Source organism: Dromiciops gliroides, chromosome 3 (genome assembly GCF_019393635.1).
Source record: "Dromiciops gliroides isolate mDroGli1 chromosome 3, mDroGli1.pri, whole genome shotgun sequence".
Classification (NCBI taxonomy): Eukaryota; Metazoa; Chordata; class Mammalia; order Microbiotheria; family Microbiotheriidae; genus Dromiciops; species Dromiciops gliroides.
Window position 1 is genome coordinate 325,464,691 of NC_057863.1, and position 21,086 is coordinate 325,485,776.

The following is a 21,086-nucleotide window of genomic DNA, read 5'->3' on the forward strand; positions in this document are numbered from 1 at the left end:
ACTTGCCCAGGGTCACATAGCTAGTAAGTGTCAAGTGTCTGAGACCAAATTTGAACTCAGGTCTTCCTGAATCCAGGGCAGGTGCTTTATCCACTGCACCACTTAGCTGCTCCCCAGAGTCCTAGTTCTAATAACCAGGAAGCACTTCTAAATGTTGAACTGAAATCTATCACGTGGAAATTCGTTTCCATTTTCCATGACTCCAGTCTTATTGAAGATGGTGAAAACCTCATCACAACCATATGGAAACATCACTTAGCAGAGTAGAATGCCTGCTTTCTAAGTTTCCCTTCAGCTTTCCTTTCTTTGGTATACATGAGTACTGTGAGAAAATTAACAGGGAAACTCTTAAGGAAATTTCCCAAGCATGTCATGTGTTTTGTCCACAACAATTCTGTTTTACCATTGGCTTGGTTTCTCAGGTAATGTACCACATTTACCTAGAAATAACCCAGTAGACCACAATAAGACCAACTTAGGGCAATGAAGACACATCTCCTTTTCACGTTTATTTCATTTTGTTTTAAGATCACAGAAGAGCAGAGCATTCATACGTGTAAAGTAACAGAAGAGAGAAACAGAATTTAAATATATTGAAAAAGAAAAAAGAAAAAAGCTTGTTTTGATTTTATTTTTTTACACACATTGCGCTTTTGTTTTTCTCCATAGAGCTAGTATATGGGAGAAAAAAATACCCACCAAATTAATTTTTTAAAAAAGAAGAAACTTCAAACAATAAAAGTCCCAAACCAAAAAGTGATCATGTGTTTGTATTGTCAAGGGAAGTTCAGTTCATGGCTACAGGGTTGAAAAAAAGGAATATATTTATATATATATTTATATGTATATAACACTGTTAATAAGAATTCTAACCAATAGCAGGATTTGTAAACCCTTCCATAGAGCAATGGGAAAGGGGAGGGGGAGAAGAGGAGGCTTTATTTGAGCACTCCATTCTCCACATCATCTCCTCCCTGTTGGAACCCCCCAGTAAACACTTAGGGAATGAAACTTGGCAACAATTCACCAGACTCAGCCTTTTACATTCTCTGGTGAAGGGTAAAGACTCATTGGTGGTGGAATCAGGACATCAGGAGCTATGAAGCTAGTATTGGAAGTATTTCCTTCATTTTCTAGATGCAGACTAGAACATTTCTGCTTGTGTCTGTAGATGGACAAAGGTTGAGGATAGAGAAATGACCAGAATGGGAAGAACATCTGAAATAATCACAGAGAAGGAAAATATTCCCAGTTGGACTGGTAGTTCTCTCATTTACAAAATAACTTTATAAGTGTCCTAAGGACTTGGCTTATCTATATCTATAAAGTGATATTGACATATAGAAAGATATAGATACAAGCCACTATTCAGCATATAGGTGACTAAGATTCCATTGGCTATTTCTGGCAATGCATAGGAAGACAAGCTAGGGAAAGGCTAAGCTTGGTCTCTTGAGATGCTGTGGGACATTAATCCTTGGGTCGATATAGTAACATTATGTTCAGCTCCCTAAAGGACACAGGCAAGGGATTAGATGAAATATTTGATTTGACCAAAATACTAAGAAACCTTTCTCTCTACCCCTATATGCCAATCCTCCCTTTGTACTTTCCTTAACATTCTATTTAAAACCAAAGAACTTCACTTTTCACATTTGCCCATTTCTAGAACCTTCCCCCCTCCCACCCCAAAATATTATATCACCCTCTCATTGTCACTACCATTAATTCTAGAGTCTACTCAATGATTTTTTCTTGACATCCTAATCCTTTACCTGAAGCCTTGAAGTAATATCTGTGCAGTCTTGCTAAACACTTCTCGAAATAGTTTAGAAGTGTGGGACAAAGGGATATTTCTATTTTTTCTGCCACTTGTTTGTTTTTCAGGGCTTGGAGTCCCTAATATCTTGGAACAGGTTGTAGGAAGTTTGAGCCATAGGAAACCCTTTCAGGGTAAAGTGTTGGACAAGAGCATTTCTAATAAATGCTCTCTCCCTGTTTTTTTGTTTTGTTTTGTTTTGTTTTTTTAATAATACAGGATCACCTGCACCTGTTTGGTACTGCTGTTTATAACTATCCTCTCTGACAAGATATCTAATCAATTTTAGGATCAGACATTTCCTGAATCTTTAATGGGGAACTTGAACTTCCTCAGATTAGAAAGCAACACTTGCTGCTTCCTTTTTTAATTTGAGAACTTGCTTACTTAAAATACTTGGAATGCTGAAGCCATAAGGCTATTATTTGAGGGGTGGTATGGGATGGAGGAAAGCAGATTAGGCTCTTTTCCTTTTATGCTATGTTAATAAAGCAAGTGTAACAGCTAGATTGGATACATTAAAAAAATATACAATAGCCAAAACATTTCAGTGCCATTAGATAAACACTCCAGATAGGTGAAATCCCTAGCATGCTATCAAATGATATGGCCAGATATAACCAGATGATCATATGAAAATTTCTGTTAGAAGTTTTAGCCTTCAACACTACTATTTTGGGGGAAATCTGTCAATACTTTTAAAGGATTTGGAAAGACCCAGACAAAAAAAGGAAATACTACTCTCTCAAATTAATAGCCAAATTAATAGCATCCAGTTTATAATCATTCAATCACAAATATTATAGCCTTCAAGATTATTCAATCTAACTACCTCCTTCTGCAGATAAGGAAATTGAAGCCCATGGAAGTGAAATAATTTGGTCAAGATTATACTGACAATTACTGCTAGAACCAGGACAACTCTGGATCACCATACAGATTTGACCGTTCCTTTTATACAGTAGTCTTATTAATAAGTCTAACCTATTTTTCAGGTCTTGCCTTTGATGTGCTTTTTGTGTGCCAATGATCTAGGTTGTTGTCAATATTTCTATGCACTTAAGCAGAGAGATCAGGTACTTTCTGTAATCCTAGGGTGTCAAAGCCAATATGAAACAGGGTATCCAGGACAAGGATTCAGAAATAGAATTTGAGAATGGAATGGTGGGAATGGTCTACTAAGTCAATTGAAAATTGCTTGTTCCACAGATTACGGAATCCCAAGGATTCTATTTCATTTCTCCTTTGGCAACTAGAAGGTAGATCTCTTATTTGAAGGATCAATCTTTCTCTCCATGATTTCTTAGAAACTTGAAAGAACAGCAGTCTCTCCTTTTTCCCCTATTGGAATAATTCCTATGGTTTTCTGAATGATTGGGTGGAAATAGAAGCAACATTTTTCTTACTCATCAAGTTGTAAGCTCTTTCCAAGAGTCCGTTTAACCAAAAGGTCTAGGATACTGAAGCAAAAGGTCAGTACGAATAGGAAATTTGGAAGCAGATACAGCACAAACAACTGTAAGGCTCTTCCTCAATCTTTCTTCCTTTCTAAGGGAAGCCAGAAAGGCTCTGATATTATCTGGTGTTATGATGGAAATAGCTGAAAGTTTTTGCAATTTCTAGCCTGTATGTGTGGGCTTAGAGAATATTAGGGCTAGAAAGAAGAATACTTAGAAATCACCTAGTTTAACCTACTCATTTTGCAGATGAGAAGACTGAGGCACAGAGAGGGAAGGTGACATGGCTAAAGTCATAATAATACAAATTAGTGGCAAAGCATGGGCCTGTACTCTTTCCATGACACTATTCTGCCTCCTAAAGGTAGCTCCAGCACTTGTAAATTAAGCATTATGATGGTTATACAGTATCTAGGTGGCCTCTTTGAAAAAAATCAATGGGATTAAACACTGTATGAAAAAAACAAAGCTTTCTCCTACAGAGGGAATTTAATCCTCTGAGAGATTTAGTCTTTCCCGTTTTAACTTTGACCACTTCAAATGGTCTGGTCCTGTTTAGCCCTGGTGTTCCTTGTAGACTTACAGGTTTACCTGGACCTGAGTGTGGTAGAAAAAAAATGAAGTTTACATAGTTTACTTTATGTACATAAACTAGTGATTTACTTTGATTTACACATGATTGGGGACTAATTTATTAATCAGCATACCGTATGTAAATGTGGAAGAAGGAAATCAAGAGTTTAAAACAATTTTTCTACTACATACATAAACATTTCTGTTAATGTAAATGTTAACATTGGTTGACTTTCCAAGAAAGAATTTATGTATATTACTAGGTAAAATAAATGCACCCTTAATCTTCAATGTCTAGCGTTTGCATGCCCAATCTGTATATAAACTGGAGTTCAGTTTGCAGGTCTACCAATAAGACAGAAAGAACTACATACCTCATTTTGTACACATTGACATTATAATGCCATGATATAGAATTTGCAACTGAGGAAATTATATCCTTATGTCCTTGATCTTTTAAAAATTGTTTGAAATCTCTAAGACAATAAGAGGTCATATTAAACTGAATTTGGGTTGCTATGGAAATGCATATAAGGAAATTGATTTACATCATCCAAGCCTAAGATTCTCTAATCCTATAATGTCACAAGTGGTTATTTTAACACCTGATTATGTCTACATGCTTCTGAAATTGGTGGCCCACTGGGAATCAACATTATATGCAAGCTGAAAAGCCATAGGAGCTGAAGAGGGGAATTAGGTCCTGGTTAGCTTCAGTGAAAGTGATCAAAATGCAAGAATCTTGAACGGACTTGCTACTAGAAAGATGCCTGCAACTGGAATTTCTACCTTTAGAGTAATTAATTAACATGCAAATGGGTGTAGCTCCAGTGCCAGAAGAAATTACATATAATGAATCCAGTTTATTTGTGCAAAGAATAGCCTATTTGGGGAAGAGACACTGGTTCTATTTTCCAGCCTCTAAGAAATGGGAAAACAGCAAGGGGGTGGGGGGAATGGAAGAAGTCCCTTTGAATATTCATAATTGTCAGTCTTTGTAAAGAAGTCCATGTCAAGGAAAGAGATTGCCTGGCTTGTTAGATGATGGTGGCCATGAATTTATGACAATAAGCTGATTTTGGTCATAACTTAGGAAATCTCACCTTTCTTCCTTGGAATTTTTAAAGCTCTTTATAGGCAAACACATGCCTCTGTTATAACAAGAAACAATCACAATGGTCTAAGAGAAAAACAGCAAGATAAGTAACTAGGAGGGAGGAAATGACAATGCTCTCTGAAGTTATAAAACCTCGGATTACTCTCATTCCTCAGCAAGCACCCTAGGCCAAGATCATTGCTATTCTTGTCAACTAGAAGTTAAAGGAAGTATCTTTGGGGAGTGAAGACTTAGTTTATGGATGGTTGAGTTTCATTTTGTATACAAAGGGCACTTCTCCTGACATTAAGTATATTTAGCCAGTCAGATTAATTGATGAATTTCACCCCCTTCAGCATATTATTTCCATCCAGTTGGTTCTTTCCCATGTACTGTTTCATGCTTCATTTGCTAATGGACTTGATTCCTGAAGTGACAAACAGCCAAGTGATGAGCCAAATAGTAAGTGGCCCCTTGCTAAGATTCCTTTTTCCTCAATGCCTATTTCCTGCCTCCTCTACTTTGCTGACAAATCCTCAAATTCTCTTCTCCAGGCCCAATACTCCTATTGAATCTCTAATCTGCTTCTATGTTTAAGCAACAAAAGAGCAGGAAAAGATTTTGTTGGGGAAGGGGAGAGAATGAAACTCTTCTAATTTATACTTCCTATGTGGACAAGAAAAATCAAGATCAGTAAGAAAAGTTATGGGAGCAGATTCTTCCAGAAAACAGAAGTTTATCATTATGATCTGTATCAGGCACTGAGAATATGTGTGTTATTCTATTTGGAGGCATGCTATCTTAATCTATTACTAATGGCAATTCTAACTTCTAAGTGGATTATTGACTAGGACTCTTGGACAGGGATAGGTTGAGGGGTGTTCATCTGTGAGTGAACAGATAGCAATTTAGTTTCTTCCTTCTACTGGGGGTATCAATTGTGGGGTGAATTCTGATGAATGTATTCAGAGTTTTTTCCTCAAAGATTTTAAACACCTAAGCAAGAAATATTCTAACCTAATCTTGATTCACTTTGTAGAAAGAACAAAACAAAAATCCTGATTTATCAATAGATCGAGGGTAATCAGGAACTAGGATTATGGTTAAACCAGGTTTCTTGTCAGTTTAGGTGAGTTGATAAATTATCTTGTACACAGATCACATCAGCAAGTACCTACCACCTCTAGCCTATGGTCATATTCTGTTTCTGCCTCACATCCATGCCTTTTTTGTGATGAAAGTGTAAGTTTTTCAAAGTATATTGACACAAGGTAAAAGGAAATGGGGTAAGAGCATTTGTAATGATGGCTATTTGGTACCCCGTTTCCCATTCTGTGTTTCAGAGCTGAGGGAATAAAGTCTGCAGGCTCCAGGAAAAGGCTAGTGAAAGAGCACCTAAAATTTAAAAGCGTGTTAAGTTAGCAATTCACCCAAATGAAGAAGAAAAAAAAGGTTTGTTGCCTTATACTGCAATGTATTGTATTACATTATATTGCATTGCATTATATTGTATTGTATTGTATTGTGAACTATAGAGCATCATGTCATCTCATCTTAGTTAGATTGACCAAAAACTCTCCAGGACTATCAAGACCTAGAGTAAAGCCAACCCACTATTTGCCGATCTAAATATCCAAACATTCCTTATGATGAATGGCTAAAGTTGAGCACAGTGAATAACAATTCCCTGAAGGAAGTTAGCAGCCGAGTTTTTTATTTTTGTTTTCCTCTGTAAAAAGAAACAAGTCGCGTGATCCTTCCTCACCATCATGACCTGACACTCAGCAAATTATGGGTGACAACTTCTTGTTGAGAAATTCAGTCCAGTCACCCATAACTCGAGATTTGTTGATTTCTAATCTATTTGCAAGGAATTAATCCATTATTTTCTTACTCTCTTGCTTTTAAAGTACTTAAAAGTTTTGACTCTTAAACAAACACTAATATTTGGGATGTAAGAGATGAGCCATCTAGTTAGTTGTCTCTCTTTCTTTGACCAAATTGCTTTCTCCAAAAGAAATACTTAGGAGGGGAAGCTCATGAAGGGCTTGTCATGGTGATGATTGCTTGCCTGAGCAGACACTGGAAAATAACCTGCTATAATTCGAAGAGATTTCTTTGCATCTACCCAGAAGAAATGCCTACTTTAAAAAGTTTTCTATCTATAAAATCTAGCAAAAAGAGAAATTTCTAGCATGGCTTTTCTCTCTAGTATGTAATGGATTACAATGTGAGATGTTCCTCAATCAAAAATGATGAAAAGTTCTTTAAAAAAAATTTTTTTCCCTCTACTTGCTACTGGAGATAATACATTTGGTTCTACTCTAATCCAATCAAAATTGATTTATAGAACACCAGTCTGTTCTCCTGAACTACTTAGGAACTCTATCAATTTCAAGCTTTTCCAATACATTTAACTGACTTGCTTTCTGCAGATAATTATGGTTGAAGAACCATTGTTTGCCTTGATTCTTTCCTGATCATTACAACCTTATTGGTACTATTGTCATATCTGCCTATGGGCATAATTTGGATCACCCAACCTCTTTTTTTTAAAGAAAAATAATCCAAATTTCTATTTGTCTTCTATTCCAGGGGAAATTTCCCAACTTGTCTTCCTTCACAGTCTTACATGGGAAACATGAGATTAAATCTTTAGACTTTTGAGGAAGATCATGCCCCACAGCATCCATCACAGAAAACACAAGCTAGCAGACAAGATTGCTAGTAAGTCAATGTCATGGAGCACAGTGAAAAATTAATCTTCAGGCTACTATGAATTGATGGAGTTGCCAAAAGCACCAAAAAACAAAAAAACAAAAACAAAAACCCAAAAAACCAAAGAGGAGTTAGGCAATTTAATTTTTCTTATTGTTAAATTAAACCAGTCACCAGATAAAGACTTTGTAGAGGAATATGGAAGGAATTTTTTTCATCTTTCTGTCCTATGTTTCATACAGGGGCTCCAACCTATTTGTTTGGAATATGGGTCATGGGGCTTCAATATTTACAAGTTCCTTGATTCCTTTGCAGCTGCCAATGATTCATGCTCCACTTGATCACACTTTATTTGATCCAAATCACGAGACAACCATTATCCACATGTTTAATCCAAGGGAATTGGTCAGGAGTGGCTGGGTGGGGGATCCATAATGTTATTTGACCAATAGGGAGGGGCAAAAGGAGGGAAGTTCAGGTGATCATAGGGCTCATAATTCTACAGTTATGAATTAGCACTTGGTGACTTCCCTGCTTCTCCATATATTGTGTACACACCATACCCACTACAGAGGGAGGACAGGGCACATCCAGCAAAATGTCACTAAAAGTTTGAGTTTTCTCAGACCTATGAAGCAAGAGCTAAGTCAGAATTCTTCCCCTCCTAGGTAGCTCAGCCTTTGTTACTGATGAACTCTTCCCTATCTCTCATCCCATCAGTAGTAGGCACTTTCAGTAACAGTGATATTCTGGGTTCTGATGATGGGTATAAAAGGAAGCTTAGAGCCCTGCCCCTGGAGGGAACCCAGCTTCTCTTCCTGTTTGAGTACACTGATGTCATGTGACAGCCACTAATCTAATGCCTTTTGGTTAGATTTGGGATGGGGGTGGAGGAGTGGAGTGGAGAAAGGTGTTGCGAGGTGGGCTCTTCCATGCTATCTTAACAAGTGAAATTCAAGGCAAACTCCAGTTAGGCTGCCACTGGAGCTTCAGACACAAGGATCTACCACCTTCCCCACCATCTTTCTGAGCAACATGTCAAAACCGCATTTCACAATTACAATGCAGGACAATTATCCACAGCACGATGAGTCTATGTACATATGGACCATTCCCTTGGCATGCTTTAGAGAGAGAGACACGCAGCACACACACATATACATCCATATGAGAGAGAGACCTGAGCACGCTCACACACAAAGTGAAGAAAATTAAAATTAAAATGTCATTTCCTAGCATCAGCGGCATGACTTGAGCTCAAGGTGGTGGCAGCAGGGAAGGAAGGGGAATATAAGGAAGGTAAAGGGGATAATATGAAGGATTACAGAATAGGGGAGAAAGAGAATGGATGGTTTAGGAAAAGGAAATAAAGTTAGAGAGAGGGTGGGGCATGCCAATGAGAGGCTATTCACAAGACACCAGTATGGATTATTTTGATAGTCTGAATTGGCTGAGTCAGTTCAAAATGACCAACTGGAAAAAAAAAAGATTATATAAACACCAAAGGTAAGACTTGACTTTTCACAGATGAAAAAGATGAAGAAAGGAAGAAAAAAGGGAGAAAACAATTATTTAGTATTCCTTTTCTTTTTCTTTCCTTTTCCTTTCCTCTCTTTCATATCTAAAGAACACCTGAATGTCTTCAGCATGATATAGTCTTTACACAGCAACCAATTGTTCATACATACACATACATACGCGTGCGCGCACACACACACACAAGCACACATACATGCACAGTGGCATTTTTTCCACCAAGTTGTTTTCCATTTTTTTTCTTAACAAATTTGACTTTTGAAAACGTTGTAGATACTTTGTTGTCATATTTTCCCCCTTCACTTCTAAACACACATAGTTGTAAAAGAAACGGTCCTCCCCCCTTGCTCTCTCTCTCTTTCTCTCTCTCTCTCTGTCTCCTGTATGACGCATTTTGTGTGTGTGTGTGTGTGTGTGTGTGTGTGTGTGTTGTTTTTTGTGGGTAAATTTTTATCCTATTAACATTTGCTGAGTAGGCAGAACAGGGATGCTGCCAGCAACCACAGTGGTACGGCCAGGCTGATTGATCCATTTATTCCTCTCACGGACCCAGGTCCTGCAGGGCAAGAAAAAGAAAAAAAGAAAGAAAATATTATGACCAGTAGAGATTTCCTTTTGTTAAATCTACCTTTCATATACATTTTAGAATTAGACTCAGAAGCTGCAGTAGGCACTAGTGCCTAATAGCTAGCGTCCTTATGTCACTAAGGCATCTAACAGAAACCAAGGGTCAAGGTATAGCTGCAATGCCCCTGTAATGTTCTGGATGTGGAGGCACTTATGATCCACTGAGGCTCATTCTTTGCCTTTTGAATGCTGATGACCCTAGATAATGCCCTAACTTGGTGGTCACCTTCACATTCCACATGGTATCGTATCACCCTGTTTAAACATCCTGCATTGCTACAGGACTTTAGATGCCAGTCCTCATTATGATTCTATACAATGATAAGTGTCCACCAACAGCCAGACAGGGGCTCCTCCAGGGCCAATTCATCACAGCATTTCAATCAATAAAACATGGAACCAATCAGTGAATCCTTTGTTTCCCAAGAGAGGAACAGTAATTATTTATTTGTTAATGAGGAGTGAGAATTATTTCAAAGGGACATTTATGTTCAAATGGTAGCATACCAGAAAAGTCAAAAGGACGGTAAAGAAACATAGAATGTTAGAGGAGGAAGAGGATTTACAGATTAATCTAGTCTGTATGTCTCATTTTACAGATGGGGAAAATGAGATAGAATGAAGTAAAGCAGCTTGAATGTTGTTATATAGTTCTGAGTTTAGCTAAGAACCTAGATCTCAGTTCCCTTTTCAGAGCTCTTGCCCTTATGCTACCTCTGTGTGTCTCTGTCTCTTTCTGTTTTTCTTCTCTCTCTCTCTTTCCCTTTCCCCTCCTTCCAATCATCTATCTCCTTGAATAAGTACAAAGAAGGTAATGGTGTTAAAGGACTCAGTAATGGGCATATATTGTCCTGACAATCAAAAAGGTGGAAGAAGGCAGCTTATACTACACCGTCCTGTACTTTACTATGTTATGCTATAGTATACTATTTTATACCCTAATTAGCTTGACTTGAATTATTGGGAAAATTTTAGAATGTATTATTATATATTATATCTATATATTTTGGAGGATATGATGGCTAGGGCATGAAACAGATTGTTGGAAAGGGGAAAGAAGATGAATGGGAGAAAAATAATAAAGTTATATTTGGTGTAAACTTAAATACCTTTCTCTGGTGTTCTTCTATTCCACTATTCTTTTAGATTGATTTAATGGCCAACTTAAATCTAGAGATTTTCTTATTGCCCACCACTCAGGCTTGAATTTGCTTTGGAATCTATGGTATCTGTACACTTAAGAATAGGTCCTCAAAGGAAAAAGTGGTATTACTGGGGATGTAGGTCCCTAAATTGATGGGAGACTTGAGAGAAAGTGTATAAGTCAACTGCCATTTCTGAGGTTATGAGTGCTTGTATGTATAATGTAAGGACACTCAATATGTGGATGGAAGCAAATGAGTATGCACACACGCTAGAGAGGTTGGCAAAGAGAAGTGCTCTATAAATGAAAAGGAATTTACAATCATGTTAAGGGATGCTTCCTTGTTATTTTTTTTTTCATGTGGTGAATAAGAAAATGAGAAAACACAGGTGTCCCCTTCTTCAGCTAGATCTATGATCATCCTTTTAGAAAAAGATTAACAATTGCATTCCATTTCTTTACATAGTAAACTCTCATGCTAAAATATTGTTTTTATGCCAACCTTTGCTTATACATAAGTTTTCAGGAAAATATCAATTTCAAAAAAGAGAAGTATGGCAGTATATGAATATATACAGTTATGGAAATTTAAAACAGATTCTTCAACTATATAGTTAACACTTTATTACCCTGGATGGGTTATCCCAGTTGTAAATTTCCCGTGTTAAGACTTCATTTCAAATCCTTATGGATTTAAAAAAAACTACTTTGTTTGAATGCTGCACTAAGGAATTTTATAAATAGAGTGAATAGAAGAAAGGTTTTAACGTACCATTCATATGAAACTAAAGTGGTAACCCTTGGTAGATCACTAAATTCCTCTGGGTCTCATTTTTTAATCATCTATAAAATGAATGAACTAGACAAGATATCTTGAAGATTTCTTCTATTTCTATCATTCACTTGAATAGTAGATCTTTGAGATCATCTGTTCAATCTTCTTTTTGCAGAACAGGGAAATTAGTCTGAAAGAGGTTATTTGCCTCTAGTCATAAGGCTCATTGGTGAAAAGGATAGAGAGAAAACCGGGTTTCTTGTCTCTTCAGGGCTCTCTTCATTACAACATGCTATATTTTATTGATATGGGGTCATTGAATTTAGAACAAGAGGGGGTATTAATGCATCATCTTGTTTGACTCCTTCATGTAACAGATGAGGAAACTGAGACAGGGGTTAAATGATTTTATGCAAGACCACATAGGTAGTAAGTGGAAGAGACAATATTACCTCTAAAGGAGTTATTAAAATCATAGATATAAAGCTGAAAAAAGGACCCTTACAGAAAATACTGGAGATTCTCATTTGGCTTCACTATTTGCCTTGTTTATAAAATAATGGAGCTGGAAATTAGAGAGGACATATAGACAAAATGGTGAAAGGGAAAGAAGTTGTCAATAATAACTGTTCTCCAGGCTTCTATCTACTCCCAGAACTCTTCCCTATGGCAAATGTGAAATTCACAGGTGGAATTCTATATTCCTATATAGTTGGTAGTCATTGTAAATATTTTAAAAAGGAAATACACTCACACATTGCTGAGAAATTTAGACATTGTTAGATTTTTTGTGAAGATAAATTGGCCTTCATAAAAATAATTAAGTCCTTTGACCATTATTGAGAATATACCCCGAGGGTTCTTATAAAGAAAAGAAATATACATGTTTAAAAATACTAATTACAGTTTTATTTATATTTTTATTTATAATTTCAAGTTCAAATAAAATATAATTCCTTGACAGTATGTACAATTTTTCATTTTGTTTTTGTATCCTCATCTGCTCATAATATTCATTTTAAGATATTCTGTAGAAGGAAGGAAGAAAGGAAGGAAAAGAACTAGTAACAAGCAAAATATTCAACAGTACCTAAATAAATTAGGTCATATCAATATAATTGAATACTATACCATTACAAGTGAGAAGTATGAAAAATCTAAAGATGTGGAATTATATGAAATACTGTGAAGCAAAGAAAGTAGAATCAGAAAAATGGTACTTTCCACACTTACTATGGTTGTGCAAAAGTCAAAATATATATATATATATATATATATATATATATATATATATATATATATATATATATATATATATACAAAGTTGAATGCCTAGAGAATAGGAGGGAATCTGTAAGGAGTTGTGAATGTTTAATTGGTTTTGTTGTTTAAAACTAAATATAAAATCAGTTACTAATAGCCTTTAGATTAAATTACTATTATTAATTTTCTAATGAGTGCTTGTCCTATACCTGGGAGACAGTAGCTTAGCACTTAGCAAATTCAAAAGTTCAATATACATTTTAAAATTACATATAAAATTGAGCATGTGTTCAGGATGTACATGTTCTATAACCGATGTTTAAACAACAATTAGCATTTATTAATACAAACTCAGGACTGAGTAGTGTATTTGTATGGTCCTCATTTCTTCCTGAAATATTATTGGGGGTCAATTGAGTTCACAGAATATAATGCTGTACTGGTATTATATGGAGAAACATCACAGAGGTATATATTTGTATCTACATGTGATCTCTCTCTCCCTCTCTATTTGTAAATATGTATATGTGTGAGTATGTATAATACTTCAATAGGGAAGAATAAGTTGTCCATTCATTATTTGTATTTTGGTTTATACTATTTCAAAGGCAAATAATTTAAGGAAAGATGGTTTTCTTCTATAAGTGGGTCTATCCACAAATAGGGATGAACTTTATGATTCTTCATTATAGTTCAGGACAAATAACCATCCTTTGCAAATATTTTCATGGATGAACAGGTCTAATCAAGGCAGAAAGTCTTAGATTAATTATCCTCAAGAATGGTAAGGTAAATTGAAAGATAATTTACCAACTTGCAAAATATTCTTTTCAAGTAGAAATACTAACTGGAGTTTGAACCTTTAACTATAATATTAATGCACTAATGTGCGGTGTTGAGAAATAGCTAACAGTGAATTTGGGAGCAATCTCAGAGACAAAGAATGGCATTTAGAGGAAAGAAACAATGATGGTGAAGAAGCAGCTTCATGTCATAGGAGTATCACTTGAAGGAAATGGCCATGTTAAGCCTGGAGAAGAGAAGATTCAGAGAAGACATGATAGCTTATTGTCAAGTATTTGTGGGTTGTCATATGGAAAGGGGGTTAGATTTTTGTTTTGCTTGGTTCCATGGGACAGAACTAAAAAAAAAAAATGGATAGAAGTTGAAAAGAGATCATTTTCACTGTAGCGTAATGAAACATTTTCTACTAATTTGAGTTATCCAAAAGTTGTATGGGCTGCATGCCTTCTCAGATAGAGTAGTCCTCCTTGTCAGTGATCTTTGAACAAGGACTTAATGTGCATTAAAAATTATCCTATTTAGCTATGGGTTGGATGAAAAAACTCCTGAGATCTCTTCTAATTTTGAAATTCTGTGATCATCAAGTCTAACCTCATTTTAGAAATTAGCAGAGGCATGGAGAATATTGAAATAAGCAATGTGCCATTGGGACGGGGGTGGGGAGAGAGGGCTTCAAGTATTGGTTCTGCTACTAACAAGATTAAGTCACTTAACATTACTAGGTAATATTCATCTGTAAAGTCAAGTGGTGGAATTGGATGATCTCTTCATTAAATTATAGGCTCCCAAATTCAGGGACTCCTTAATTATAGGTTAAAGGATTTTTCCTAGGGTTATTTTTTAGTTCTTGTTGAAACTAGAATCTTGCCTTCTGGCTTTTAGTCTAGTACACTTTCTACTGATTGATGGGAAGTAAGAACTGAATAGATATTTATGAAAACAAGAGTAGGAATCAAAGATACTTAGGTACACACAGTCCCGTTCCAAGGCTTTAGAACTCTGATATTTGAAAAGAAATGATAGAGGATGACTACAGGGATAGCTAATCAACACCAACAAGTCAATTTTATGAGTCACTGATCATGACGTGTGTTTAAAATATATTTGAAATGAAATATAATTTTGCATGAAGATTTTAAAAAGATATACACAAAAGATGAAAGAAAGGCAAAGCAACTAAATATGACACAGTACTATAAGAAGAGAATTAGAAAAAAGTTCTGAATGAGTTGAGGCTGGTGATGCATGCTTAGAACAACAACAAAAAAAGCTTTTTAAAATCTATGTTGGAGGAACAAAATTTTCAAAGGGATGGGACCCTTGCTCAAGACAGACAAGAAAATAACACTGGCTGACAGAGAAGGCAATTATCCAGCTCTATTTTCTCTTCCAAAGAATCATCTTTATACTGAAAAGAAGAAAACAGAAATAGTCAATGGGGAAGGTTTAAATTGAAGGTGTGGTATGAGGTAACCTTGCTGTCTTTAATAAGTACCTATCAATATGAGCAGAGATAATCAGAGAGAGTTGGACAAGTGCCATGGATAAGATAAAAGATAGACAAATTTCCTGATTTTTTAAGAAATAAGGAATGTTCTTCACATTAGAGGCTGGTCAACTTGTCTGTATTTGAAAATTAAAAACTCTAATACATGTCACTAAAGGATTGGTTTATGAGAATTAAAAAAGGTGGATAGGGACAATAAGAAGAATCCAGATCATGTCAGACTATTATCTCATTTTTTTTTGGACAAGATTATTAATTTGGTAGATCAGAAAAATAATGGAGAAACCTTATACTTGGATTCTTTTAAGACATTTCACAAAATTTTTCATATTATCCTTGTGGGAAAGAAGAGGAAGATAAAGGATGGATAATTAAATAATTATATGGATTTGGAAATGACTGAATAATCAGATGTCAAAGTAGGATTAAAGGACTGAAATTGATCAAGATAGAGGGAGGTCTGTAACAGAGGACCCAAGGGCTTTTTCTTTGCCCTTGTACAGTTTCAATATTTTTATCAGTAGCTTGAAGAAAGAGGTCTTATGCTTATTAAATTTCAAAATAACCCAAAGTTGGGAGAGAAATCTAATGTGTTAGATAAAAAGTATCTATATCTAAAAAGATGTCAGCTTAGTTTCTTGGGTAGAATCTACTATGATGACCATGCCATACGCATGTGTAGTAGGTATTCCACTTACTTCTACTGATGGAAAAAGAGGTCATGTGCCCACAGGGGGTTCTATGCCACTCCTCCGAGGTGTGTATATGATGGCATTTACTGAGGATAGATGTAAAGTCCTACACTTGGGCACAAACCAATCAATCATATAAATAGTGGATGGAAGGGAGAAGTGCTCATTGGTTTACTAGATCATGTGAAAAAGGATTAGGGGTTTTGTGGAATGCAAGCTTAACATTTTACTTCAAATTTGATATGACAAGGAAAACAAGGAGTAGTGTATTTATTTCTGGACCCTACATTTAAGGAATGATAGAAACAAACTGAAGTATGCATAGATAAATGACAAGATGATAAATAGGCAAAGTAGCATGCCTTGTGAAAATGGGGAAATGTTTAGTCTAGACATGAGAAAAATGGGTGATTATTTTCAAATTTGTGAAAAGTCTAATAGCTTTTATATTAGAAATGAGTTTATGTATTATATTTTACTATAATCTATTTTATATTATAGAAGAGATTACTTTTATTTTATCTTCCTGGGGAAGAACTAAACAAAAAAAGAGGCTAAAGTTCTTGAGAGGTAGATATATAGGAGAAAATTCTAACAATCTGAGCTGTATAAATATGGAATGGGCTATTTGGTAAAATAGTGAGTTCCCCATCACTAAAGATCTCCAAATGGAGCCTAGATGAGCATTTGTTGTTTATAGCATAGAAGAAGGGATTTCTGGTCAGATATGAAATACCTCCTAATTGTGTTAAAATGACCCTGGGTTCCTGAATTATATGCCAGAATGTTACAACTTCTGCCTGACTCTGTAAAGCTGAGACATCTTCCATTATGGACCCCATGGTGAATTATATGTTTGTTATTTAAGGTCCAGCTTAGCTCAGTTCAAAAATGTCATTTACCAAGTGGGCCACAGGGTCAATGATATTTTTTTGCCTTGATCTCTAAGGCTTTCAAAATATATCTTCTAAGCTAAATTGAGGTTGTGAACTGTGTCAGCAGAGAGATTACCTACATTGACAAAATTACGGGTCCTTAAAGTATTGAAATAAGGTCTGGACTAGATGAGTTTTGATGGCCTGCCAAATTGGGGATTCTACTGTTCTATCAGTGGAGGTCAGCATCATGGTGAGAAATGGCATAGTATAAGGAATGTAAACAGATGAGGCATGAATCTTTTTCTTAGATTTTTTTTAATGAAACTGTTTTATCATATTGGTTGGTTAATCCTACTGTTGCTTATGAAAGTAAATTTGTGGCTAACAGAAAGCTAGTACAAATCTCTTGGCAATGGGGGTGTAGTGGGATAGTATCTACAGTGATGAAACTAATAAATCTCTTTAAGAGACTAAGACATATTGTATAGGATCCTGAATGTGCATAGATCCTTTACTTCTACATTATGGTATAGAACATTATGGTTAGACAAGGCCCTACTTTAGTAAGGCAAAGTACTTAGGGTATACCACCCAGAGGGAGAAAAAACAAGGGATTTAAAAATATTATATATTATAAATGCACATCTTTTAATAAAAAAGAAATTCTCCCTTATTTGGTTTATGAGTATTATTTTTCTGTTTTGCAATTGTCCCTGTGTATAAAAGTATTTTTTTTACTTCTGATTTTACTTTCTTGCTATAACTACATCTCTAAATGAAAATAACAATATTAGGAATAATATAAAAAAGAAAAGAAAGGAAAAGACAAGAAATCAACTAGTATTAGTTTGTTTTATCTTGAATTCACTGACTTATTTTTCAAGATCTCACTGTTAAAAATACAAAGAAAGGGGCAGCTAGGTGGCGCAGTAGATAGAACACTGGCCCTGGAGTCAGGAGTACCTGAGTTCAAATCCGGCCTCAGACACTTAACACTTACTAGCTGTGTGACTCTGGGCAAGTCACTTAACCCCAATTGCCTCACTAAAAAAAAATATATATATAAAGAAAAGTCAAGATAGAGTCAACAGCTGGAAAGGTAGAGAGGAAGATCTCTTGATGCTTCCATATTTATGTATTAGTGTCTAATTCCTAAATTCCTAAGTGTGATGACTCTAAATGGCTCCTTGGCCATTCCTTTCTCTTAAATTTTCTCAAAGATCACAGGTTCATGCTGAAAAATTGTTTGATTCCTTTAAGTAGACCAGTAAATCTAGGAAGCAGAGTAAGGCCAGCTTCTTAAAGACATAATCCCTTTAAAAGGTGGTCAAGTGGGGGCAGCTAGGTGGTGTAGCAGATAGAGCACTGGCCCTGGAGTCAGGAGTACCTAGGTTCAAATCCGGCCTCAGGCACTTAACACTTACTAGCTGTGTGTGACCAGCAAGTCACTTAACCCCAATTGGCTCACTAAATAATAATAATAATAATAATGATAATAATAATAATAATAACAACAACAACAATAATAATAATAATAATAATAATGTGGTCAAGGGAATAAAAACAAAACCAGATAAAACCCTAAATGTTGTACCAGGTAACACCTGTTGAGTAATATAAGAAAACCGTCCCAGCTCCCTGAGCATCTTTTCCTCTTTTTTGTTTCCTCTTGCCTGTTCTTGTATTTTGGTTTCCATTGTTAATAATAGCCCATTACACTATCCCTGGAATCCATAGTAAAAGAAGAGTGTGATAACCTTGACTTTGGCACCACCTGCTGGCTCTTATCAACCAATGCAGCCTTCTTTGAGGATCCATCAAGTAATTCTGATGGTTAGATGGTAGCAGAGAGCAGGAGGGGCCCATCTGAGCTTCCTTCACAGGCTTAAATTAAATTTGCTTTTGACCTGTAACCACTGTTGGATGTATGGCGAGTTTCTTATAAAATTAAACACACATTCACAGCAAGATGGTTACCATTATATCCCTGTTCATCATTAAAGCATCAGCTAAGTGTGAGAAATTTAAGGCTATTGCTCTGATCAACTTGAAGATGATAAATGTCAGTTAGATGTGTCATTTTATAATTTTTAAGCTTATATTTATCCTGAAGTTCTCCAACACATTGCTTATGCCATATAATTCCGACCTCACCAAATTCTCAAGTGACCAGATCTTATACCAATTTAAAGAGTGAGAGAATTGGAGTCATAACAAAATCATGGAAATGATTTAGACCCCAGCACAAATTAAAACAACAAGGGACCTTAGATATCTTCTAGTCCAATTCCTTCATTTTACAATTAAGGAAAAAGTCCCAGGGACAGCTAAAAGGTCTTACCCAAGTTCATGCAGCAGAGCTATGATTCGAACTTAGGACCCTAGATTCCCACTCCCATGCCCCTTACATTTTGCTCCCTCCCCTTCTTCTATTATTGGAGCTCAATTCTTTTCAACTTGGATGACCCTGGTTCTAGTTCTCTCCCCCTAGCCTTTCCTAATAAGCTACCATACCATAGCCACAGTGAGGGCTTACAATATTTGAAAAAACCGATGACTCAGTTTCCTGTACTTTGCACTTAGGAAATACTTCATTCATTCTGCCCATTGCCCTTTGTCTAAAGATGCACAAGCCACAGGTCCTGGACCACTGATGGGGGACTATTGCCCTTGACAATGAACATGAATTTCTTCATGATGATCTTGGCCTAGGGGCTCTAAGTAGCTCACATAACTCATTTAAAGAGATTCTCCTTATTCTATTCAACCTTATATATATATATATATATATATATATATATATATATATATGTGTGTGTGTGTGTGTGTGTATACATATGTATACATATATTTCTTTCAATGTCTATAAAAGGTATCCTAAAACCTTTTCCCATTCTCTTGTGGGGATGGTACATGTCCTGAACTTTGAGGGTCTCCAATTGTGTGGTTATATATGAGTTTGACATGAACCAAAGGATGTTCAGGGAAGGGACGAGGGATGAGGGCAAAGCAGATTTATCAGTGTTGCAGATTTTTTTTTAAATCAGGAGACAAGGGGGTGGCTAGGTGGCGCAGTGGTAAAGCACCGGCCCTGGAGTCAGGAATACCTGAGTTCAAATCCGGCCTCAGACACTTGACACTTACTAGCTGTGTGACCCTGGGCAAGTCACTTAACCCCCATTGCCCCACAAAAAAAAAAAAAAAAGAAAAAAGAAATCAGGAGACAAAACAAAGGGCAGTCATAGTTGGTATGTGATCTGTATTGCTGGAGTAAACATTCAATGACCATCCATTTACATATTTTAGCAAAGCTCATTAATTGAACCATAGAATTCCCATGAACAAAAGATATATATGACATGAAAAAAAATGGAAGAAAATCCATCATCGCTTTGCTAATATCTGGGGTGGGAGTATTGAAATGAAATCACCTAGTATTTTCAGAGCACACTTGTATAATCATAAGTTTAATATAAAAACAAAGAAGAGTTATCGGAAGAAGATGCCATACCTTTTTGCTTGAAGTGCACGGTGGTGCCTATTTCTAAAAAAAGAAACATTTAATACAACAAGAAACAAAACAAAACAAAAGCAAATTCTTTATCAATGAAGATTAGTTAGGACACAAGTTTGGTACTCTCCAAAGCAAAAAGAGAGTTTAGATAAGAAGAGATAATCTAGCTTGGTAGTCTCTAGCAGTGCAAAGAAAGGGATAGGCAATGAGATTCTGATTTGTTGGAACACATGCTATGAAATTGAAGAATCCCCTTTCAAATACATGTGAATATAAAATTTGTACTCATGGATGGCATAGGACATGAACTATTTATCAGTGCCTGTGACTTCAGCTTGTTCAAAGGTAAACCATAAATCATAAGCAATTTAACATAATTTTTAAAAAATGCATGTGGACGTGAAATATGCCAGTAGGACCACTGGCCTATCCTTGTTCCCTAAAAAAAAAAAAAAAAAGGAAAAAAAAAGAAACCCATCTCTCCAGATATAGGAAATACAATGGGTGTTTGTGTATGTGTTTTAGATTAGTCCTAAGCAAAAACATACAAAAATTCTAAGGATGTAAAAAAAATCAATATCTCTTTGGGGGGTGTGTCAAAGAATAGAAATCTGAAAGGGCACCCATAAATTAGAAAATGGATGAATAGGTTGTGGTATTTAAATGTGATTGAATAGTATTGT

At 35.8% G+C, this 21,086-nt stretch overlaps 1 protein-coding gene across 1 annotated transcript in view; it reads right to left on the reverse strand.

Annotated features, from left to right (window-relative positions):
- Nucleotides 1–479: 479 nt before the first annotated feature.
- Nucleotides 480–21,086, reverse strand: part of LOC122746158 (limbic system associated membrane protein) — an 842,374-nt gene continuing 821,767 nt past the window's right edge. Inside the window, 2 exon segments of the mRNA XM_043991624.1 lie at nucleotides 480–9,755; nucleotides 20,401–20,433. Of these exon segments, the coding sequence (XP_043847559.1) occupies nucleotides 9,658–9,755; nucleotides 20,401–20,433 (131 nt within the window). The 3' untranslated portion in view covers nucleotides 480–9,657.